The 26,722-nt window shown below is 39.7% G+C and overlaps 1 protein-coding gene across 1 annotated transcript in view; it reads left to right on the forward strand.

Annotated features, from left to right (window-relative positions):
- Nucleotides 1–26,722, forward strand: part of LOC122788639 (VPS10 domain-containing receptor SorCS1-like) — a 1,297,464-nt gene that overhangs the window by 1,026,709 nt on the left and 244,033 nt on the right. The window contains exon 19 of the mRNA XM_044055539.1: nucleotides 16,202–16,333. Within this exon, the coding sequence (XP_043911474.1) occupies nucleotides 16,202–16,333 (132 nt within the window). The remainder of the gene's footprint in view (nucleotides 1–16,201; nucleotides 16,334–26,722) is intronic.

Below are 26,722 nucleotides of genomic sequence, written 5' to 3' on the forward strand. Positions count from 1 at the left end.
GTTGGCAAAGTCATCCTAACTATGGTGTAGTATTATGGCTGGGCCTGGGACGATGGCCTACCCTGTACCTATGGCCGTGTGAACCTATATTCATAGTTTGTCACATGTACAATTGTCTATCCACTATAGTCTTTCGCCACTGTATATTTCTGTGGCACATGATTGTCCTCTGTATTACATGCAGGTATGCTGTGTACGCTGCACATACGTCACAGTTGATGACAGTGTATCTGTGTCCCTAACACTGTGATACTGAGGACTACCACACATCCTTCACAGCATTACATGCATATGTCCATTCTATTCTTCTTTCTCCTATGGGGGGGCGTGTTAAGGCAAACATAACTCAAGTCCCTGTTTGAGCATCCATCATGTTGGTGTTTGACCAGGCTCCGCTGCAGTCATGTGTTGGACAGTAGTGTGTCTGTGTGTTTGCCATGTGTTTTTATTGCCAGTACATCTGTGGGAGGTGTAGTTGGCACATGTTCCTCTTTGCAGGGACACCCATCCTGGTGTTTGTGTCATGCATCTGCACTTGGCACGTGCCATATGTCCTGTACTATTCCCACAGTCGTGTATGCCTTCATGCACTACTACTGCGTGTTACTGGCTGTGTGTATGTGGTACACATGGACATTGTGATGTTTGTCTTGACCTATTCCAATGCTAGAACGTAAACATCTGTCAATTACGTCTTTTAAATCAAACTGTAACACTCATTCGTATTTTCAACATGACACTCATTAACACAGGACGCTGGGATTAATAACATTTTATTGCTGTGCAGCAGGAGGCAAAGGAGTATGCAGTCAAAGTTTAGACATTTGTTCAACTCTATACATGTTACATCTGTATGAGCATTCTGTATACTATCATCCTTTGCACACATTAATGATGTTGTCAGTCACAAGGCATTTACATTGCTAGAGTACAGAACATTGTATTCCTACAACAGTGCTCAGGTAATGCTTATTACATGTTTTCCCATGAGGATAGCCCAACCTTGCAAGCCACATATTCAGTTAGACTGTACTTTGGTAAGTTCTGCTCTGACACGGTTCCAACACTGTTCATATTCAGTCCTCACTCCGTGTCCTACTAGGTTCCTGTGTCTCTCTGCTGAGCAGCTGTACTCTGTGTTACAGCTCACAAGCCTATCCTCCTCAGTAGAGGGATGACAGATATACCTGTACATACATGTATTATTCTCTGACCGAGCAGATGACTAATGCTGACTGACATACACCTGCTGCACTGGTTACTGCTAGGGTTGGGTTCAATCACACTGCAGCTACACTACAAGCAATTACATGCATGAGAAGCTGTACTGCTATATTGTCAGGTAGAATAATATGCATTATACACTATTAGCTTCTAAATTTGCACGTCATATTATGTTTAAATATGTATTTTGCTAACATTCTCCCTCCTTTGATTGCTTCTACTCTATCCAGAGACATATACAACATTATTTCATTCCCTGGCGACTTCCACTGTGGAACGTTTAACTAGGCAAGTAATTTGATGTACATTGCAAGTAGGATTGCATTTTCTATTGACAAATACCACTACAGGTCTTGATACATAGTCTCGGTTACAGGTATGTTGCCAGAGTCCCTGACTAATACTTACATGCACAGTATCCCGTGACTAGACACATGCTCCCAATATGAGCAGAACAACACAAATGGCAATCATGATATTCAGTATGACTGACCCCATCCACCCAATGGTTTGTGGAAATGGTTCGGCAGTGGGTTTGGGCCTGGTTCCGCCATGGATGACACCTGCTATATTACCTGTAGGTGGGCGTTGCTTTTGGTCTCTTCATGTGGTAGTTGGACACAGCGATCTTCTTCAGTAAGCGCCAAGACGCACTCAATTCTCAGCGCCACGGTGCAGTCGCACTATTACATTTTGTGACACAACAGTTCTCATTGCATCCAGTTCATCAGTCACATGTTCAGGAGCGTGAAGTCACATTCATCCTTCCTCCGACAGTTTTTGATAACTTCCTCTGTTCCCTGATTGATTTCACTACTCCAGAAGCTGGGGGTGTTCCAGCCCATGTTGTGACGCTGTCACTGAAGTCCATATGAATCGGTATTCCTTTATCTCTTGCAGAGGACTGACATGTCAGAACAGCTTCCATTTCACCCACTGGCTTACTAGGTGTCTCGACTGTGTTCCCAGTTCTTTCAGCTATATGTGTTATAGTTCGTTTCGCACCCACAGGCAATTGTACAGTATGTCATGTGACTGGAGCCAGATAACCCAAATAACAACTGCCGGACCAATTCCCAGGTAACCATTGCTATGCTTATTTCCCACAAACAACATTACTATATTCTACTTTATTACTGATGCGGGTTACCTCTGCATGTAACAAATTCCTGTCTCGAACAGAGGACTGTTTTACAATTCAGGATGTTTCTGCACATCCTTCAACATTGTTCTCATGATGTTTCAATACAAATTAGGAATGGTGCTACAAGTAGTACTGTGATCTTTGGCTGTTATATGACATTTGTAAGACACAGTTATGTTACAAATACTCCCACCAACTGAAACTGTACCATGTTTATGATAACATACAATTCCTTTTTGTGTAACAGGTAAGTACATTGCCACGTTGTCCTGTGATCTCACAGAACCTGTATCAAAGTGTAGATATTCACAAGTCTCAATCTATCCCCGAGGGGACAACATGCATCGGAAGTCCTCCATATGATGTAGGTATGGCAGTACAAACACAGCAATTTCATGTGTTCCTAGTCTCTATATGCACACGCATCATGCCTAGGTATCTGTTGAAGTGTGGAAGACACTCTGTGGCCAGTTCATCACGTATCAGTATTTGTATCCGTGTAGTTATATGCAGGTAAGGTCCCGGAAATTGTAACGTAAACACAAACATGGTTAATAGGTGTATAATCATTAGGACAGCAAACATAAATGTCTTTGGGGTTGCTTTGTATTGTTATACAGTCTTCGCCGGGTGATTCGGCTCTTTGGTATATCAGCTACAAGATGTCAATCAGACTTGATATCCTTTACCAGTTTGAGAAATGTGAGCTGGACCCAGGACGACCTCTCTGCAAACTTTACTGCGGTAGGCGCTGCCAACAGTACCCGGTACAGACATTCGCACTGTCCACATGGCAATAATGTTCTTTGGATAACAGTGACATACACACAGGATACTGGTGTCAGCTATGCTTCCGTCTTCGCTTGCTCTTATCTGTAACAGACTTTAACTGAAGAACACTGTTACTAGTTAACAATCCTCTCATGTCACCTACTACTGAGTCATCGACCTCCGGCTCTGCAGGCATGACAGCTTTCCACTCTGGCACATGATATGCCATTCCACATACTACTTCAAGTGGGTGCAGCACTTTACATTTGGAACTGTTGTCATGCTCAGCAATGCTAGAGGTAGACAGCTCATGTAACTCGCCTGGATGTCACCCACCAAACTCCTCTACTTATTTCTCGGGATCCCATTCTACGGCGGCAGCAGTCGTGCTGAGGGTGGGTTGTACATGCAATTGACATTCATGGTAATACGAAGTAATCCCCCAGGTAGCGTGATTGTCTGGTTAACTACATGTGTTCTATTGTCACTGTAGCTTCTTTACAGCATGCCAGATCTAGGGATACTTAATTTTACTGGCACCTTTGCCACTGCTGCTGCATCCGGATTACTGGTTGGGAATGCTTCTACCCATTTTGATTATATATATGTGTAATCGCTAAACAGTATTTGTTCCCTTCACATTGATGCAGATGTATGAATTCCATACAAATAGTACGGAACGGTTAGTGTGGTGTGGGTAAACTCACTCCCTTCGGTTTAAATACTCCCTGTGCATGATATCTACGGCAAACGTGACACGCTGCTGATGAGGTTTGTATGTGGTTCGTAATTCCGTATGTTAGGGGTATTCTGTTAACCAAATGTACCATCCCCCCTGTTGAGACATGTCTCTACCCATGGCTCCACAAAGCCGCATATCTGAATATATTAGACGTTAATATTGGCTTTATCACTGTGGATATGTGCAGTCCGTGTTCAAGGATTGCTCCTCGTCATAACCACGTCGGCTTTTCTGCTTTCGTAGTTGCTGTTTGCATTGTTTGTACAGTTTCTACATCTAAACAGTCTGAGGTTTGTCATTCCTCATTCACACAGACACTTTCCAACTGTGACGCTGCTTGTTTTGCAGGTGCATGAGCTCATGCCTCAACTTTCCTACTGTTATCCTGTTGCTTTCTATGCCCTGCACATTTACAATTACCTACTTCAGTGGGTAACTGCATGTAGTCTAATGCATTCAGGTTCGTATGCGCATGATTAATCGATTTACCAGTGGATGTTATCATTCCCCTATTCTTCCACTGCTGCTCATAAACATACACTGCACAGACAACAGAATGACTATTGGGACATATGTCCACACATCATTTTTCCGCTACAGTACAAGCACGTGTTAAAGCTATCTATTCTGCTGCTTGAGCAGACACGTTATGCTGCAGGGTTTGGCCGCCTACAATGTCATTATCAATAACTACTGCATAAACTACTTCATTCATTCCTGTAGGACTCTGTCTACATGATCCGTACACATTAACTGTCACCTCTGCATCATCTAAGGGTATACCAGTGTTATCATGTCTGTGTGTAGTTATTTAATCCATATCGTATAGGCAACTGTGTGGTGTGCCATACACAGGTGTCAGACGTGACGGTGATAGGTTTCATGTTGTTCCACCTTCAATCACCATGTGAGGTTGACTCAGTGGTATGGTCAGACATGACAAATGTCTAGCACGAGTCAGGAATTCTATCTTCTCTTGCAGCGGATTGATCGCAACTGCATGACACATTCTCACAGTGAGAGGGTGGTGTAGTAACATTACGGCCGGGCCTGTACTGCCATGGGTGCTACAACAACTGCTCTGTACACAATGTGGCACTGACCATGCCACAGTGTCCAACTGCAGTGAGTAGTCAGCTATTTAGCGTTGCTTACTTCCCTGTTGTTGCATCAAGACTGACGCCATATATCTCCGCTTACAATCTACGGTCTGACAACATGTGTTATGATTATTCACGAGACCTACTACAGCTGTTGGGGCTATCAATCGCTCTAGTCTGCATAACACTGTTTCTGCTACTGTTATGCCGTGTACTATGTGTTGTGCTGCCATAAGTGTATTAAAGGTTAAGGCAAACAATACAGCGGATTCCACAGCATTGTTTGGTATCCAGATTTAACATGTGTTAGTCGGGCCAGACACGACATCATTCCCTTCTTGTTAGTTGGCTTGGGTGCTTATTATATTGCTACCTTCCTATCATCATGTGATGTTCTACCCTACTTGGTAATTGACCTGTATTCTCTGTAGTTGCAATTTATGCTTGCTTACTTTATGTCCCTGTTCTGCTGATAATCTCATTAATGCTATTGTATCTTCCTTACATTGCTGCTGGGTAGGGGCCGCAAGCAGAATATCATCCAATTAAAGTGGAGCTTGACTGGCCCCGGGTGGAGTTGACACCAGAATGTAGCTGGCCATCCCCTGTGAGAATATCGTTGTACTTTCACAGTAGCCCCGCGATAGCCGGGTATGGCTGTATCTGTCACCCTGACTGTACAAGCAAAGCAATACGGACTATGTGGATGTATAGGTATTGCAAAGTAAGCATAGCTTATATGTACCACGGTAAGATACTTCTGTGGCATGTTCATAGCATTGAATATAGTGTGTGGGTCTGGCACCAACGCTACCCTACGTATTCTTACATGATTTACAGCTTATACATACTGTACCATCCGCCATTCCCTATTTGGTTTCAGATCAGGAGATACAGGGGTATTGCATGGTGAATAGCGATTACTTTGTGGATGGGGAATTCTCTATGACTTTGCAGATATCTTCTGGTGTCCACGGTCTATACGCCACGGGGTTGGGTCCTGGCCTTCCTGTCCTGCCTGATGGTTCGGTACTTCAATTAATTGACAGATATCCTCACTCTGTTTTAGTACTGTGTTCTTACTCGGGTGTCCCTAGGTATGTTACGTGTTCGGGATGTGGTTTCAATAGCTTCTATTACATTTGTTCGTTGTGCTACCTCTGTTGCCACAGGATACCGTGTGGGGACTAGCCTGCCCTCCCGCTTAATATCCTGCATGTGGTATCTGCGGTGGTAGGGTGTTGTGGGGGGGGGGGCGATCGGTACTACTGTATTATGATCTTCTCTGTGTATGTATGATGCTTAGCCATTTGTAGTGTTCTATTCCCTTCGGTACACTACCTCAGTCCACCGATGTGCATGACGGATACCCAATTGTCGCTGTTTTGTCGCCTGCACATCTTAGGGCTGCCACCTTTTCCAATGCACAATGTGGGACATTAGTGTTCGGAACGTGTAATTTGCCTGGGAAATGCATACCCACGGCCAGTACATACGACAGGTATTCACGCTTTGCCAGGAGAGCGAACAATTGTTGTAGCATTTCAGTTGCTTATTCTGTTTATTATTATATTTTGCTGTTCCACATACAAATTTACTGTTTTATGCTACCATTTTGATATATATCTGGGAAATGTTTGTCCTGAGATATCAGGACATTTGACATTTGTTCGGTTTATTTACAGGACACGGCTGGCCAGAGAGGGCATATCCCTCTCAGGGTGGAACAGGTGTTTACCTTGGAACATATGCATCAAATTTTCAGGGATTACAATGTTTCAGTAACGATATGTTGCCTAATATACCATCAATGTCATATTTATTAGCCCATTTTGCTGCGTAACTCACATTATGTGCTCTCTGCGATTGCATATTCTTCACGCCACCCGTCAAACGCGGATCACATGATCTGTTGCTTCAATAATCTCCCATATCCTCTACACGACTGCTACGTACCCTTCTGTCATAACACGTGTGTCTCCTTCCCTGTATCCACTGTAGTGTCTATAATCACTATTTACTCTGCTGTGTGTTCCCCTGACCTATGTTCAGATTTAACAGTATGTGGGTAGGTCTTCGACTCGATATCACTACTGTTAACAGAAACACAATGTAGTCTGGTCCCTGATCTACAATAGACACAAAAAGGCAGACACTCCTTACCTGGGCCTCCTGTTTAAGGCTGCACGCTTTCTTCTTGGGATCCAGTTTTCCGCTTTTCAGCCACAGATCAGACAGTAAACAGCCTCTTTACACACAACAATTCAGTCGGAGGTCTTTTCATTCAAGAAGAACCATTTCTGCATATTCTCCAGCGCAGATGTCTAACCAGGCATGCACTCTGTCCTGGAGCTTACCAAGTGAATTCGGATTACAAGGATCACAATGTGAAATAAGTTGTTAAAACCAGACTGTAGTTATCAGTAGGCTTTTCTAAGTGACAGCCGATAACACAGGAGGCTCGGGTTCGGAAAGTTTTAGTACTGTACACAGGCAGGCTAAATAATATACAGTCCAAGTATGTGAGTTTTGTCTGACTCTATACAGTAAGCAGTTTCTTTATATAGTGTTTACAATCAGCTTTTGCCCACCTTACTGACGTGGTCGGTCACAGGGCATTTCCATCACTATGGTCCGCAATAGTCTATACATACGTGGGTGCTGGGGTCGTGCTCTTAACTTGTTTTCTCATGGGAATAACACAGCCTTGCAAGGCACCTTGTACATTACAGGATCCTTTTGTGATTGTAGCTGTTTCAAGGACCCTAGACTGTTACGATACAGTGGACAGTTAATTTCTTAATACGTTGCTTTGTCTCTCTGGTAGAGAGTTGTACTGCTATCTTCGATAGAGCTCACAAGGCCATCCTCCTCTGGGGAAGGAGTGCTGTTATGCATGTACATACATTTATTGTTCTGTAACCCAGCAAATAATTAATGATGACAGACATGAGCCTGCTGTACTGCTTACTGCCAGGTTCAGAATTCCATCACAGTACAGCTTAGCTTCACCAATTACATGCAGGCTTAGTTCTACTGCCATATTGTACGGTACAATTCAATACATTATATAGTATTTCGAGTGTAAACTGGAACTTCATATGTGTTTCTATATATTTTACTTAACAACATCCATCCGCCATATGCATGTTGTTCCGCCCTTTACCTTGACCGTGTGTATTTGTCCGTCCAGCTACGCTAATGTCCACATGTGATGTCCCAGTTTCCTTCTTTGCCTGTAGCACCCTGTTAGGACGCCCTGTTTGTTAGGCACCTGTTCCGCTATATGTGATCGACTTCACAGCAAAGATAATCATCGATGCGGTGGTCCAACGACCCGACTTGTCCACATGTGTACAGTTATGTGCACCGTGTCGTATGCAAACCTAGATGGTTTGGACGGGTACATACTACATGCCGGATGTACACATTCTGCTGACACATTCACATGCAGCCATTTACATATCTGTACCTGCGGTGGGTTGGGGACATGTGGGTACGATTTGCCCGCGTGGCATTGCCTAACACAAACATCTTAACACAGTTCAGGTATGCACATTGTGTGTGGTTGTATAGCTGCACACGGATGCTAGCAGGTTTGGGTGCAGGGGTATACATGGGTGTGACTGACATGTACAATGAGGCTATTGTGTGGTACATCCGAATGCATGGGTTCTGCTTCTGGATATTACACTTCATCATACACCATCCAGTGTATGCAACAGAGACGTTGTTGGGTCTGGGATATGTTGCTATGCACATGTTTGCCTGTGTTTGAGGTATCTTGCTTCCTTACTGTTGTTATGTCAGCACAGCTACCCGGCTATGTACTGTCACTACTGCTTGTGACCATTATGGTTGGCACCTTTTCCAATGCCCATAGTGGGGCATGTTATGTGGGCACTTCGAAATTTGCAGGACTACACATACTCAGGGCTAGTGCAGTTGACAGAACTTCACTTGTTTGCCATACTATGAGCTTATTCTGTAAGCGCTTGGGTTCCTTATTTATTTTCTTATGCCATGTCTGTGTTCCATATCGTAATGTATATGTTTTATGCTCCTATTTACATGTATATTGCGGAATTTGCGTGGCAGGGGATCGGAGGTCATTTTCCATTTTACGATTGTTGCAGGGACACGACTGTCCAATCAGGGACTGTCCATGGCACATTGGGACAGCAGGTAACCCTGGTGACCATGCCCATGTCGCTACTGGGGTTTCCACCTTTTCCATTTTCCGATCTGGGATATTTCCGGGACTCACATCTGACTTTACAGGCCGACACATACAAACGGTCACTATATAGCATGGAAATTCACTTGCTTGCCTAAATAATATGCTTATTATTGTGGCAATTTCCTTGCTTATTCTGTTTTTGTGTCATTTAGGTATTTCTGTTACAGAAATAACCAATTCATGCTACCATTACATTAAATACGGGATATCATTGTGTCCTACAATCGTAGCACGCCAGCCATTTCTAATACGTTTTTTCGGGACACAACTGTCCATGGAGTGACTGCCCCAACCAAAGTGGGACAGGTGGTGACCTTAGTCGCTGCTCCTATGTCGGTGCGGCGCTGACATGCGGCTGTACACCTTCTCTGAGTGTAAACACTGACAGTGCATTGCGGGACGAACGCGGTCTTATGCGTATCCTTTACTCCTTGGACGGGTACACTTATGCCTTCGTGGCTTCTATTTGCTTCTCCATTAATTTGGGACGGGACTATGTTGCATACTGTACATGCGTTTCATTCTGCACAGGACCTGGCTGCTGCCATTACTATTGTGGGCGGACCATGGCTGTCAGCACATTAGGTTGCTCACCTCATGCTGGCTTAGACACGCCTCCAGACGCATCCTACCTGGGCTCGCTCACGTACACTACGCACGTGTCTGTGATTCCGGTGCACTCTCATTATTATGTATATGGCGCTACTGCGCCGGATATTCCATGCACCGCCGGCGCAGGCCTTACGCCGGCCTTGCGCCGAGCTTCATGAATCCCGGGGTTAGTGTGTGATGTAAGAAAGGTGCAGAAGATGTTAAGAGTTGTAGTAATGTATGCCTATACAAATGTCACTGAAAGAAAAATGTTTGAGGAAATTCAAAATTAAGTGATAATAAATATGTCTATTATGGTGGTGGGAGACTTTAATTATAATTTAAGAAAGGGAAAGTAGTACAAGATGTAAAAATGCTGAAAGAGGTTGTAAATAATGCTAGGTTAAGCACAGGTAAACATTGAGAATATACTTGTAAGAGGAGGTTACTTAAAACAGAAAGGGATTGGTTATACTTTTTTTACAGATGACATGAAAAAAAATAAAGTATGGAATTAGAAAAGCAAAGCTTTCAGATCATAGGGGTGTATTGGCAATAATAGGAAAGACTGAAAATATTATAAAATTAGTAAAAGGGTTTAAAAGACTGGCAAGAAAAAATGTGGGATGTCATATGACAATGAAGCAGTTTGACAAAGTGGTGAATGGTGTATGAAGAAAAGATTCAAAAAATATACATAAAATTAGAGAGAAAGAGAGAGAGAGCAACGGACAAAGAAAAAGATTACTTATAAAAAGAAATTTGTGAAAAATGAGTACAGAGAAGGGCATCGGTGGCCTTGAAGAAAAAGAAAAGAAATTATATAAATGTAATATAGAAAAATGGATGGTGCAATGGTGCAGCGGTAGCATCATCACCTCACAGCAAGAGGTTCTCTGGTTCAATTCTTGGCCGGGTGCCTTCTGTGCGGAGTCTGCCTATCCTTCCTGCGTTTGTGTGGGTTTTCTCCAGGTGCTCTGGTTTCCACCCATGTTACAAAGACTTGTGTCTGGAGAATTTCTCTCTGGGCCTCCACTGAAAAATAACTCTTTCCAAGTCGGACTTTGCCGATTAACAAATGTAAAATAAACTGGAAAGAATGATATTTATTCAAAAGTAGTATTTGAAAAGGAGGTAATGAGAAGTGCATGGAAAGTAATGAAGATGAAAAAAGAGGTAGTGGAAGGCTAAGAAAAATCTACACCACATACAGCTGGATTAGGCTATAGTTTTAAAAAATATATATCAAACAGTGAAAGGATGTTTTTCAGGAAGTATTGAATGAATGGATATAGGAAAGTATAAAAGAAGAAGAGGTTTATAAAGGGGTTATACATTTTGGGGGGGGGAGGGAGAAGGGAATAAACTGTATACCAACTACACTGGGAAATACTGATTATAAACTATTTATGAAGATTATTCAGAAAAGAATGATACATGTCATGAAAGAAGAACTGGGTAAAGGGCTATATGGAGTTAAAGGTAAAATAGTAAATGAAATGCTAATGATCATTAAAGTGTTTGAATAAATAAGGCAGAAGAAGGAAAATGAATAGTATGCTATGTGGCTAAGGCATTTCATAGTTTGATCTTTGGGAAAAGACATTTTAAAAGTATATGAGGTAGGAAAAAATTAAGAAATATAGTGAGGACAGTTTATGACAATTCTTGTGTTTCTGTAATGCTGAATGGATGGGTAGGAAAAAAGACAAGACAGGGAAGAGAGGTAATGCAGGGTTGTCCATTGAGCACATGACTGTTTAGGAGCATAATGAATGCAGATACACAAACATGTACACCAAGATTAGAGGATGGCAGATGGGAAGTTAAGAAAGGAATAAAGTTACCATTATAGTTAAGCTATGCAGATGATTTGGTTTTAGTAGCCAAGTACAAACATTGGATGCAAGAGATTATTTATGGAAAAGATCATATTTTGGGTACAGTAGAATTACAGTTATAACATAAAAAAGGATTTGGAGATGTAAGAATGGCAGGAATTTATTATACTAGAGGTGGAACTGACGTTCTAGGAGTTAAAATTGAAAGGAATCAAATAGTAATAGAACAACTGAGAGAACTTCTAAAAACATATGAAAGTTGACAGATTGGTGGTGGGTGCTTCATTTGTCCCTACGAAAAATGAGTATATACATTAAACACATACATTTTAGGAAACCTACCATATTTTGGTGATGTCTATACATTTCCAAACTGTATTGAAACTGAATTTATTTATTTATTTATTTATGTTGTGGGGAACAAGGTTGAATCCAGTCAAAAGAGGGACAGTTTCTAATGTAAAAGAAAGGGGGGGGGTGACTTTAATAAATACACTTGTTTTTTAGCATCAGTAAATTTGTTTTGGATGTTAAAACATTTCTAAAAATAACAATACTAGGAAGTGTTTTATTTGAAAAATATAATGGTACGTGGATAAGTGGGGGTAAGATAAGGAAAAGAGAAACAAAAGGTTTGAAAGGGAAGGGATATAAAAATAAAATAAAGACATGGAAATTTGCTATAAATGATGCGGTCATGAAAAGGAAAGAATAATATAAAAAATAATGAAAGTGAACTATTATACTGACCCTTGGAAAAAATGGGGTTGGATACAAAAAAGTGGTAAGGAAAAGGCAGGAAAGATATGAAATTTTTGGTTAGTTTTATTTATTTATTTTTTTGTGAAGCCAGTAATTATTTGTGGCATTTATTTTGGACCAACTGCCAGTGAAAAGGAATATGAAATAGAGAATGTTAAGTCAAATAATATGTAATTCCTATACTACTGAATATACATTACAACATTGCTTTCTGTATTGTAAGAAAAATGAAGGTTTTTGGACATTATTCTAAGATGTCTATAACTTACAAATTATTTAAAACATTGATATGGACATGGTGCTGTATGGGAAATATAAGGCTGGGAGCAAAAAAAAAAAGAAATTGAAAATGGGATAAAATGTTATTCACTGCTATTTGGTACTTATGGAAAAGATGATGTGAAGAACTGCAGTATAACAGACGTAAAGGTGAAGAGGAAGTAATATATGTTATAAAGAAATGGTTATGGTGGAAAGGGTAGGGGTAAATGTGGTTTTACATGTATTTATGAAGTTGCGCATGTAAAGTGTTTTATTGCAATGTATAAAGTATGATATAAAGTGTAAATATAAAGCATAAATATAATGAATGTGTAAATGAATGAAAGAGGGAAAACATTAACATGGTAAAGCAGCCCTATTCTTTTTGATAGATGCCACTGGATCTGCTACATGCACCTGAGCTACCATTAACTGAGACAGATGGGACCTCAATTTGCTGTCTCATACAAAAGACAATCTGCTCAGAAGTACAATGTCAGCAATCCAACTACCTGCTGTGGGAACAGAGCCCACAACCTTCTACACCAAAGGTGAATGTGTTAACTGGAGCACCACTGATACTTATGGAGCATCTGTATCATAACATCGACAGCTTAGGTTGTCAAATACAAAATCATCAATACCTAAGAGTCGAAAGCTAAAAACAGCGAATGGCCAAATCATCGCATTCTTTCCTAGGGAAAGAATTCACTTGGCCATCCGTAAACAAAATAAACAAACACACCCAAACATAGTAGGGGGTTTCACCCCACACACCCCCCTAACTAAATATACCCACTCCGAGACCGTTCTACATTGGGGAAAGGGCAAATCCCCAAGAACGGACACACAAATTCTTTCCCGAGGAAAACCGTTCACTATTTTAAGCATTCAACTCTTAGGTGTCGATGAATACGCATTCGACAACCTCAGCTGTTGACAAATCAATAGGGAACACTTATGGATTACCTTTGCCTTCATAATAAAAAGATATGCCCACAACTAAACTAAACTAAGCTATGCCCACATTCTTAAAGTAATGATTACTATAAAGAAAACTTAAATGTAACACACAAACAGTGGATAAAACAGTTCCGCTCCCTGCTTATGGAGTAATAAATGCAGCATAAAACAAAACATGCTCAACAATGAATCAATTCAGTGGAGGGCTAATTCTAAAAATCTATTCAACAAAATACATTTTAACAAAATTAATGTCATTTCTATTAGACATGTGACATCACTCTTGTTAAATTAATATGGTCTCTGGCACTGATGCTTAAGGCAGCAAAGCAGTCTTAAAAGTACCCGAATCAACAATGTCATTGAACAAGTAACCCTTGTTGAAATGGGAGCAATCCCCCTCCATATCCCATGTAGGGTACTTTGTCTCTGCACTCCCTTAACTGTTACAACATTGCACAACTAACGATAAGTTTTTTTTTTTTTTTACTCATCTGGGCTTTAATTGCACAAGCACAGACCTCTTAAAGTATACTCTTAAATCAGAATATAAGAAAATTGTACACAAGCAAAAATGCAACAAAAATATTCCTTTCCTACTGGATTACCTGAGTGTATAACAGACTTGGAAGTTCTGTCCCTGTCAGTCAAAATAACAGTAAGTATTCTAATTCAGTCTCTCGTGAGGAGTTCCTTCACCTAATGAACAGTATACTGACACAGTTTCTTCAGATACTGCTCTTTGAAAAACCAAGATTGCTTGAAACTGAAAAATACCAGGAAGCTGAGTAATAAGACACATGCTAGTGTTTACTGAGTTTACAAAGAAATGTAATCATTTATAAAATAAACTGAAATCTTTTATGAGAAATTAAAGTATGAAAAAATTCAGAACTAACAAAGGTGTATATTTTTATAGTTCTGAAATTCAACTTATATCTATGGGATTTTTCAAATGTGTAATGTAAGACAGATACTTTGTGTCGGATCATGGGGTATGGGTTAAACGTGCTGTCATGTATACCTCAAAATTAATCCAGCACTTGGAATTAGTAGGAAAGCGGCTAACACTACATATCAGTTTCATCTCCAGGCTAATCCCCCAAATGCTCTGCCTATCTCCTTTATAAAGTTAAACAAGTGATTCCAACTGTTATATCATTTAAAAATAAAATCCACATTTTATATTTACCTTTCAAAAGCAGTCAAGGTTATTGAATAGCCAGTAATCACATTACCCAAACAGCATGGCAACCCTGATTAAGGGTTTCTAAACTACAATAGGCATCAAGGGTCTCAAACAGATGCCATATGCTGCTCGGTTAAAAAAACTCCAGCTCTACTTAGTTGCATACCGCCTACTTCGAGGCGATCTATGCCTGACATACAAATCTATGTCAAATCCAGAATTAATGGACATGCTCCACCTCAGTAAATCTAAATCCCTTAGAGCCACACGCTCGAGGGACTTGAAACTCAGCACAGAAATAAATAGAACTTGCTGGAGGGACAGGTTCATAACCCAGAGGCTCCCTTCGCTCTGGAATAGAATTCCAGTTCATGTGAGGCAGAGCACCTCACTGAATCTCTTCAAGAAGAATCTCGATAAGTGGCTGGGGGATCGTTGGTTTGTCCCAGGGATTACTCCCGTGTCACTATTAGACAGAGGCACAGTAAACTAAACCTTAAAAAGGGCACATTATACTCAAATCAAGGGGTGGCGTAAGCCATACAGAATCGGGCTAGGCTTATAATTGCCCCAGGGCAGATAGCCTAGTATGAACCTATGAACCTATGAACCTATATGGTATGTGTCACTTTGTATGTAACCTGCAATAGTAATCATTAACAGAAAAAGAGGAGTTGTAGATATGAACAGTTTCCAAAGAAGGTAACTTTCCTGGTGAAATCAAGTGAAAGAATGATTGTAAATCACCACTGTGCAGTGAGTTAGAATGACACCCTTCGCTATTTGTTTTATCAATAAATGTTTTAACTATAAGGAAGAGAAACTCTGTTATTAATAGTATCAGTCACCGTACTGCTAGCTTCCTCTTGAATGATTTGTAAAGCAAAAGGCAATGGGAGGAAAAGTTCACAACTTACCGAATGACAATAACTTCCTAAAGATGGATGGTGATAACTCATATACTGATAAAAGAAGAGACCTACATTATAGATACAGAAGCAAATCAAAGCTGCTGTGTTTCAAGTACAGTGAACACGTACAAGGAATAAGTGGTAATACATGCAGAAATGTTGAAAGTCTGTTGCCTGCATAACTTTCTCACTGATCCTGGAAAATGTATTGAAATTTAAGATATGTTTATTCTCATTTCTACGTTCTGTATTGCTGAAAGACTGTTTATTTGAACTTGACTTTAATTTTGGGAAATAATTCAGTCACTGACATATCTATTGTTCATAAAATTCCAAGTATGGATGTTTTTGTTAAATATGAACTTTATTTAAAAGACTGCTGTAAAAGAAAAATAAAATGAAAACACAATGTATCAAATAGTCCATGTTTAAGTCATGGTTATAAAATACTGTGTCATTTAGGCTACAGGAATCGATTCTGACCAACTGCTCGTGGCTCTACGTCCAGGATTACCAACAGCTGCAGAACTTTTTGTTTTGCCAAGTACAGAAGGAAAGCGGTGGCCATCAAGGAGTACATACTCATTAGAGCAGGTAATTTTTGCTATGTCACATACCTTGCTCTGTTATACATCTGTCCTGTGAAATAAATTCTTTATGAATAAAGATGATCATTCTTACATAGTAATGCCCATGAAACACTATTTAAATATTGGCATAAGGAATATCTGGTTTTGATGAACATTTAAGAGAAAAAAATAGCTGACTGAAAGTGTCGGAATGACCAGAAAATTAATAATTAATTTGTTTAGCCTTATGACTCAGCAGATAATTACAACTCTTAACATCTAAGTTTTTCAGGAAAATGCCTGGTGTCTCCTGAGAGATGTGAGAAGGCTCATGTTGCAATCTGGGAATATGCTGTTGACTGCAGTCATCAGGGGAACTTTTTACATGACATCTGAGCTCATCAAGTGCATTTACCTTTTGACTAAGACTTCCATGCAGGGAAAAAGTGCTATTCACATTACCATGACAATTTCAGAAAGTAAATATATTTATTTTTAGTCTTCACTAATTAGATGTATGTACCTACATTACTTTTTGTTTAAAGACTACAAGTAACAGCAGTTTCATTTTAACATTGGTGGATATGTTTTATCTGCACCCACTGACAATGCCTGAACATTGTGTGCTGAGATAATTGTTCTCATATATTCTATATTGTAACAATCATAAACACTTACAATTAAGAAATCATTCCACCCTCTGAAAAGTCTAAGACACAGAAAGTATATTAGCAAAACAAACAAACATTGTGTGCTGAGATAATTGTTCTCATATATTCTATATTGTAACAATCATAAACACTTATAATTAAGAAATCATTCCACCCTCTGAAAAGTCTAAGACACAGAAAGTATATTAGCAAAACAAACAAAAAGTAAAATAACTGTTCTAAATTTTAAAGGTATGATAACTCCAAAAGTGAACCCAGAAGTGAGACACTGTGCTAACTTTTATTATGCAGTCCCTCTTTTTTCTCTATTGCACATCAGGAAGTCATGGCTAGGCAATCCAAGGTCTTTTATAGTATAAAATAAGCAAATGCCACTGGTTGATTGCATGCAATGGTGTCAGCCCTTACTGGCAAAAATCTAATTTTGCAAAGAAATTACTGAACTGAGTGCATTCTCTTATTTCCAGGAAGTATATTTTGTTTCAGTTACAAATAAATAAACCAACATGTATTTGCAACACTGAAAATACACGTGCTGTCAGTGTAAAATATTTACTCAGACAGCAGCAATGCCTCATATTTCTAATATTTAATTTTTTTAACTACTGTTGAGGAATGTGATTGAAGAGATTCATCTAAACTGACTTCAGTCAAACATCAGAGGTGTACCCAGGCATAAGTGGATATTTTAAAGAAGTCTGGGTTAAACTTCTTCATCAAACTGAGGGATCCTTATTGCCACTTAATCACAGTTAATAGAGAGACTGTGTGTGTGTGTGTGTGTGTGTGTGTGTGTGTGTGTGTGTGTGTGTGTGTGTGTGCGTGCGTGTGTGTGTCTGCATGTGTGAGAGAGAGAAATACGTCAAGAGAGAGACTGTGTGTGCTTGTGTGTGTCTGAGTGTCTGTGCAGTTAAGTAATGGATGACATGCACAACTTATTAATGGTGGCTTCTTGAAAAACATACTTACTCAAAACTAGACATAATGAAAGCTAGTAATATTGCAGAAAGAAAACCATTTCACTTTATCAGCTTATCAGAAAATTCCTACCACCACATTCTGATCAAGCAGTGTTAAAGAAAGGGTGTTTCCTAAGGTAAGATGTAAGGTTAGGGTTAGGAGTAGGGGCATGTTTAGGGTTAGGAGTAGGGGCATGTTTAGGGTTAGGAGTAGGGCAATGGTTAGGGTTAGCATACTTTACTATAGTAGGTGACTTAGACACACACAGCAGCCATAGCACTAAATGTATCTACTTCAGAACATCAAACTCCTAGAAGACTGAAGACCACATTGTCGAGACAAAATGAATGAAAACCCATTTCAGCAAAAGACCGGATCAACGAAGATCGTCCCAGGGTAAGCAATCACTTATTCCAAAACTCACAAAAGCTAAACCATACCATCATCAACCCACCCAGGTGGGGGGCTACAACCCCCACAACCCTCCCGCCAATGTGGAGGCCTGCATCCCCCACCCGCTAACTAAATATAAAAACTCTGAGATCGCACTACAATTGGGAAAAGAACAAAGTTCATCTTGTTGGCCAACAGGTTACTTACCCTAGGAAGATCATCATTGATCCAGTCTTTCACTGAAATGAGTTTTTTTTCATTTTGTCTCAATGATGTGATCTTTGATCTTTTCGGATTTCAATATTCTCAGATAGACCCATACACGCATGCACACGTGCGTGCACACACACACACACACACACACATATATATATATATATATATATATATATATATATATAGAGAGAGAGAGAGAGAGAGAGAGAGAGAAAGAGAGTGATAGATAGGTAGATAGATAGATAGATAGATAGATAGATAGATAGATAGATAGAAAGATAGATACACACAAATATGTATATATATATAGTTGTAGGTGTAATAGCAAAAACACCAAATACACCCAACATTGACAGACTAAGCACTGAAGTTTTTTACGTTGAAATCGTCAATATCGGCAACAAAAAATACAACACTTGCGCATGCAATATTAAAATTAGAAAAAAAAACATTGTTTTTTGCCGAGCAAGCACCCCTGAACTAGTGCCATCACAACTCCTGCTAATTATATATAATAACTAAGAGATCACACAAACACGAGGTGAGGGCATATTTCCCAACCTCAGGAATTGTCCGATCTTGGACATGAGTCAATCAGACACTTAGATGATCATAAAATGGTAGATATGGATATAGTTCCATATGTTCAGTTGACAGTGCTTTTGTCAACATCTCTTTAGTCGACTGCTTATGGTTAAATAAGCAGATGGTAGACAGTTGTGAGACTGCATAATTCTTGAGATTGGAAGTATTTCCATTTCCTGATTTTATGGATTCTTGGAATTAGTATATGTAATTAGTAGGGTGTGGGGGTGCAAGAGGGGCTTACTTCCTGCAAAAAAACATTTATTTTTATGTTTTTTTTTTTTTGTTTTGCATGTGCAGAGCTTTTCTCTTGGTGTATGCATAGTAGAAGTTGACATTCACATTGTCAGTGTTTTGTGAACTCTGCTTTGCATGTTGATATTCATTTTTGTTGATGAAATGAATAACAACCATACACATAGTGAAAGCATGCTGTGATTCTGCATCTCTTATAAGGAAAAAAACAATACAGTACTAAGGACTTTTGTGTGGAAAAAAAAACATTTTTTTGTCTCCCATCATATTGGTACAAAGCCTGCAGAATATAAATATCAGTTCTGCCTTGCTGGACTACCCGTTGCATTTTTTCACAAGGATCCCAACCCTGCACAAACCACTTTTGTGTTAATCCAAATTCCTGTATTAAGTCCTGTAGGGTTTTCAGTACTGTCTGTCTTCCACCTCCCTTTCCCTATTTCTTAACCTTTTTACTACTTGTTTCTTTATTAAGGAAGTGCCACAGCCTTCTTCCTCTCGTATGTATCTTTTTTTCCTCACCCCCATGACATGTTTCCCCATTAGTGTCTCCTCATTCATTCTTTTTTTATTTTTCCCATCATCCTGTTTCCACTTTCTCTCCTGCTGTATTTTAGTATCCCATTTGCTCTTTTTCCATGTAAGCAAGTGATATGGGCTGTGGTTCATGACGATAGAGAGCACCCCGGCTGTGCAAGGCTACAATGCCTTCCACACATACAGACCTCAAAATGAGTGTAAACGAACCAAAGCTGGAGGTATATTCATCTTCATTACAGTCAAATACACCTTGAGACTGGTTAAACTGTATGACTGTCTTGAGCTACTCCAGGTCCAACTCACTATAGGTAAAGACTCTACCACATCATTGCTAGCTATAGGTCCCCCACCATGAACCAAGAGAAGCAAACCACCTACCTGGACTTACTAGAGTCATTAACTGTTTAGCCAAACACTTTGGTCATGGAAGATTTCCATTATCCTTCCATCGATTGGGCAACATGCAAACATGCGTGGCCTGAGGTTCCTGGACTTTGTCAATACAAATTCCCTGAAACAGCTAGTCTGCTTCCCTACAAGAGGCTCAAATGTCCTAGACTTAGTACTCACCAACATTGCAGAGGAATCACTGCACTACTCCCTGTGTCTTGCCCTCCCTGGTATGATCAGACCATAAATCTGTCTTGTTTGAAGTAATGGTGAAGCCTAACACCCCCACAGGAGCAAAAAAAACTGAAAGAGTTCTCCAAAGCAAAGTACAGACTACTAGACGATAGTATAAAAAGTTTCAAAACCCCTGCTAACACAACAAACAATGACTCATAAGCAGAGGAGAACACAAATGCCCTGTATGACCACCTAAACAACTGTATAGACTTGGCTGTACCTCACCAAGTCAAAACCAGGTCCTCCAGAAAAAATAGGCCACCCTGGTGGACCTCAAGTATAAATAGGTTATATAACAAAAGGAAGAAACTGACGTCTAAGAACAATAAAGAAGTTATTTAGCAGAAGAATACTTTCCACAGCTTTAACAAGGAAATCAGATATCTTGTAAAGTCCTCTAAAGCTAGTTACAAAGCTAAATTAGCAACTCTAGCTAAGGGTAATCATAAGGCATTCTTTAGCTATGTCCAAAATCTAAAGGGAATGCCCAGCTATGTGCTGAACTTATAGTAGATGGAACATCTCGTACTGAAACTGAGGAAATTGCCAACATGCTAGCTGACAGATTTGGTGCAAACTTCAACCCCCCTTGTCCTCACCAGCCATACCACAAAGCATACCTGACACCACCCCTCTACCTAGTATCTCCAAAGAGCAGGTCATATCCACATTCTCCAAGGCCATAAGCACAGCCTCTATGGGACCAGAACATCCCAGGCTGCTTACTAAACAATCTAAAACAAGACCTAGTCTAATCACTTGGTACTCTCGTAAACCTCAGCCTGAGCACTGGCTTTGTTCCAGCAGAGTGGAGAACAGCAACAGTCATTCCCTTGCACAAAGGCTGTCCATCAACTGATCCTGGGAATAATAGTCCCATACACGTAACCAACCTTATTTGCAAAGCCGTGGAAAGAATCATCATGGACCTTATCAACAAGGACATAGGTGAACTTCAAATTCTTGACCCAACCCAGTTTGGCTTTGTTAAGGTAGATCATGCTTATTGAACCTGGTGGTCTTCTTCAAGAATGTCACCAAAGCCCTGGATGAAGACAAAACATTACATACTGCCTAGCTTGACTTAGCCAATGCTTTTGACACAATCCTCACTCAAGTATCACTGAGAAACTCTCATAGATGGGGATTAACCCATACGTCACTGGCTCACTGACAGAATGCATACTATCAAAGTTAGGAATTCCACCTTTACAGCAGACTAGTTATCGGTGGTGTACCACAAGGATCTATGTTGGGCCCTCTACTGTTTGGAATCTTTTTCTCAGAAATCCAGGTGAAAGTAGATGGCCTGTGGCTTACCAAGTTCACTCATGAGTGCAAACTGGGCACAATCACTGAGTCCACAAGTGAGGTTAAGAGATTACAAGAGGGATAAACACAGACAAATGATTAGTGCCAAAGCCACGGACTAAAACTAAATGCAAAAAGTGCATTATTATTTCCTTTGGCAAAGAGGATGTCCCTGCAAATTACAGTATTGACAGCACCCTAGTAAATTCAAACCCAGTAGTGTGAGATTTGGGAACACAGGTTGATAGCAAACTGAACATTAGTCACCATGTGTCCACAGTGGTAAGGAAAGTCTTCTATGTTGCGCATCTCATAAGTAAGAGCATCACTTCGAAGACTAAGAATGTTATAACTCCTCTGTACTTGATCCTCATCAGAGCACAAATAGAGTTCAATGCTGCCTTTTGTATGTACCTCACCAGACCCCTGCAGCAGCTGGATAGATCACAGAGGTTTCAAACCAAGAAAATTCAGAGCCTCCAAAACATGACCTATAAGGAAAAACTGAAAGCCCTATCACTGTAGTCTGTATCCTAATGGCTCCTAACAGGTGACTTGTGCCTGGCCTGCAGAGTAGTCTCTGACCATGTCCTAATGGAAATGCAGCACGTCTGCAAATCAAATGGGACAAGAGTCACTCACTTTGGGGATCTCACCCTTGCCTGTGACATTAACAGAACATGCTGGAGAGACAGATATGAATTCCAGAGATTGCTGCTATTCTGGAATAAACTCACAATTCACGTGAAGCAGAGCTACTCAATAATGCTATTCAAGCACAAACCTAGAGAAATGGATGGGAGACTGTAAATTCACCTTGGAGTTGGCACTTATCTTCATGGATAGGGGCATTCCATGCTGATCATAGACTCATTGTGAATAATGCCCATCTAACCCAGGTCCGTTAAGGAACACTGGTATAACATGGCTAGGCTTGTAAAGGCCCTAGAGCCATTAGACTAGTAACCTCCTATGAACCTATGAAGCTCTATACTAAGGCCTAAATATGTATGTATGGGAATCCCTGTCCCCTTTTCTTCTACTCAGTCTTAGCTTGTTTATGGAGACTGTTTTTCCTTCCTCCCTTCCAAGACATGTATTTTTTGATATAAAAACTACGAAAACTCCTACTGCCACAAAACTGCAACTCAACTCTGGCCCCAACAAAAAAATAAATTTCTTTTCACTGACTGTGAAATGAGACCACAAGATAAAACAGAATGTTTTATTTCTATTCTTCTAGCGCTTCGGTGCTACCACCTTCAAGGAATATAAAAAATGCAAAGTACAAATACATATCCTTATATAAAAAACATCTAATTGATACACACACCCACAAATTATATAATTATATAATTGTGTCGCAACATTCCCTATTAAAGTAAACATCTCCAGTTAAATTCATTATTAAGACCATTGGGTGCCTCAGTTTTATATTTTAAAATACAAACACTTTCCTTATACAACAATTTATGTTTTAACACATTTTCATCACCACGTAAACTTTTTACACTTTCTAAAACTGTGCCTTTTAACAAAGACACATCACCATTATGAAATGCATTAAAATGTGTTGCAATTATTTTATTCCCCCTCTTATTCTATTGCAATTAAAATGTGTTGCAATTATTTTATTCCCCCTCTTATTCTATTGCAATAGGTGCAGCATTTGTACAAATATAGTTCAAACATTTGATGAAATAAATGGGGTGAAGTTTATACCAAGGGAGGTTTTTACATGCAGAAGTAAGAGGGTAATATATGCACTTAGATGTCCATGTGGACTATATTATATAGGTGAGACTAAGAGAGAATTCCAGATTAGATTTTTGGAACATGTTAGAGATGTGAAGAATAAGAGGGGGAATAAAATAATTGCAACACATTTTAATGCATTTCATAATGGTGATGTGTCTTTGTTAAAAGGCACAGTTTTAGAAAGTATAAAAAGTTTATGTGGTGATGAAAATGTGTTAAAACATAAATTGTTGTATAAGGAAAGTATTTTTATTTTAAAATATAAAACTATGACACCCAATGGTCTTAATAATGAAGTTAACTGGAGATGTTTACTTTAATAGGGAATTTTGCTACACAATTATATAATTATATAATTGGTGGGTGTGTGTATCAATTGGATGTTTTTTATATAAGGATATGTATTTGTACTTTGCATTTTTTATATTCCTTGAAGGTGGTAGCACCGAAGCGCTAGAACAAGAGAAATAAAAGATTCTGTTTTATCTGGTGGTCTCATTTCTCAGTCGGTGAAAAGAAATTTATTTTTTTGTTGGGGCCAGAGTTGTGTTGCAGTTTTATGTATTTTGTGTAGTCTGGCCTCTATTGGGTCCACTGGCAGGTTTCTTAGTATATGTGCTACAGCTGGAAGAATCATCATCTAAGCACACTGATTTGATCTAGCTTTATGTATATTTTTTGTCCCCCACCTTCTCTCCAGTATCCTTAAATTATTTATCTCCTTTTATCCAAATTCTTTTATATTGTATCACTTAATTTTTGTCTTACACAATAGTTGAGGTATTCCCTGTTTTGAATATGTCCCACTCCTTTCTTCCTTTTTCATCTCCTATCCTGACCTCCACTATCTTTCCCTGGTTGCACCTAAGCCCCAAGGCCCTTTCAAATCTTGAAAAAACAAGTATTATTTAATCTATGGCCATCTAAGCATTATGTGATAGAAGTATGCAGGCATCTGCATGAGTTAGGCACCCTAATTATATACCTATTCATCAATCCAGTCATAGCAACTTTTTTCCTCACTTGATTTGCTAACTTTTCTGAGACTAGTGTGAAGAGACTCATGGGAAAAAGGGTACCCCTGTCTTGTCCCTCTCCCTGCTTACTGCCTTGAAAACTCCTCCATTTACCATTACTTTTATTTCTGGAGCATTGCAAAATTTCCACAATTTGTCTTTTTTCTAGTATCATGCAGAGGAACTCCCAGGTGACTCTGTGTAAGGTTTTTTGTAGGTCATAAAAGACCATCCCCACCTGCGTTACCCTCCTTTGCCCTTCTCTGTCCATAAACTGCATTGCAATCCAGTTCATCTCTGCCCTTGTTCCTTTTGTAAAAACATTCTGCTCCTCCTGTATTATTGTCTGCATAATCCTAACCCCTTTCCTTACTACCACATCTGCCATCACCTTGATGTCTATGTTTATTAAGGAGATTGCTCAGTAATTCTTACTTCCATCCTATCTCTCTACTCTTTTGGGATGACTACCACCTTGAGTCTTTTCATTGTGTTTTTTATTTCCCCTGTTTGTTTACCCTTTTGTACTCCTTCGTAACTGTCCATATTGCCTCTCCACCCCACTTGCAGAAGTCTACTGGATATCCCTCTGGGCCCCCTACCTCACTATCTTTCATTGTTATCACTGCCTTCTTGAGGTCCTCCACCATGATTTTTGCTTTTAGTTTCACCCGCTGTATTTCTTTTATCTGGTACCCCTCTCCTCTGCCTGTTATCTCCCAACAGAGTTCCTTTTCTTTCGACTATTCATGGTATATTACTTGGTAGTATTATCTGAAATCTTTTCTAATTCTATTGTCTGCAGTTTCTCCATCTTTTTGTCTAATACTTGGTACCCATCTCTCATCTTTTCCTTTGTTATGATTCCTTGCTAGATGTTTCCCCACTTCCTCCCCAGTTATCAACCAGTAATCATCCCAGTACTACTGCTCTACTATCTTACTATCTTTACTTCTAGTTCAGTTTTTATCACCGCTTCCTCTTTTGTTAGAGATTCCCTCTCTATATCATTTCCATATCTCCTTTTGCATCTTGCCCAGTTCTCCTTCCAGTTTTAGCATTTTCTCCCCATCCCGACTTTCTTTCTACAAATTCTCTCTCATGATTTGTGTCCTATCTGCAACTTTGATTTCATCCCAGCAGTGTTTTATGAATTCTCTTGTGTCTATAAGTGCTCTCCTCCACTGTCTCCTCTATCAGATTTCGTAGTTGTTACTTCCTTTCCTAATTCTTCCCCTTGTAGCTCAAACATCTCCATCCCAACCCCCCCCCCCCCCGTTCCCTCTCTGTGCTTATTGTCATTGCTACCACTGCATGGTGTAATATGTATCTCTCGTGTATTTCTATCTCCTCTACTATTTTTACTATTTCCTCTTTCCCTATTATCTTGTCCAGTATACAAGCATAAATAAATCAGTTTGTGGTAAATGTGTACTCCCTTGTTTCATAGTGCTTTCCCTCCATATATTCTTCTGCTTTGCTTCCTTCATGTTCCTTCCTAAGGCTGTTTCATCTTGGTACTGTACTGTCTTGCCAAAGAGCCTGTATTTGTTATAAGCTAATGTGACATTTTTTGTAATCTAATGTGACACTGAAGTCCCCTCCAAAGATTTCCTCTCCATCCATTTTTATCTGATTCCATTCTACAAAGAAACTGCTGTAAGAATTCCCCATATCCTTGTTTGGAATATACTGGTTTATTTATTTATTTTATTTTTATTTTTATTATTAAACATTTGTTTACCAGGACAATTCAACTGAGGCAGAACCTATTTCATTGGAAGCCTGAGGAGAAATGCTCCAGAAGCATGGCTTTAGAATGTGGGAGGAAACAGGAGCAGCCAGAGGAAACCCATATGAACACAGGGAGGACATACAGACTCTGCACAGAAGGCAGCCCAGTGAGAATCAAACCGGAGAGTCTCTTGCTGTGAGGTGACAATACTAACTGCTGCACCACTGCTTCGCCCCATTGTCAATCAACCACTGTCAGTCTCCTTCCATCTATTCTTCCTTGCCAAGTGATGCATCTCTCCTCTCCACTTTTGCATTCTTTCAATCACTAACTATAAACCCTTTCTG

This window comes from Protopterus annectens, chromosome 14.part0 (genome assembly GCF_019279795.1).
Source record: "Protopterus annectens isolate FY-2018-M chromosome 14.part0, PAN1.0, whole genome shotgun sequence".
NCBI lineage: Eukaryota > Metazoa > Chordata > Ceratodontiformes > Protopteridae > Protopterus > Protopterus annectens.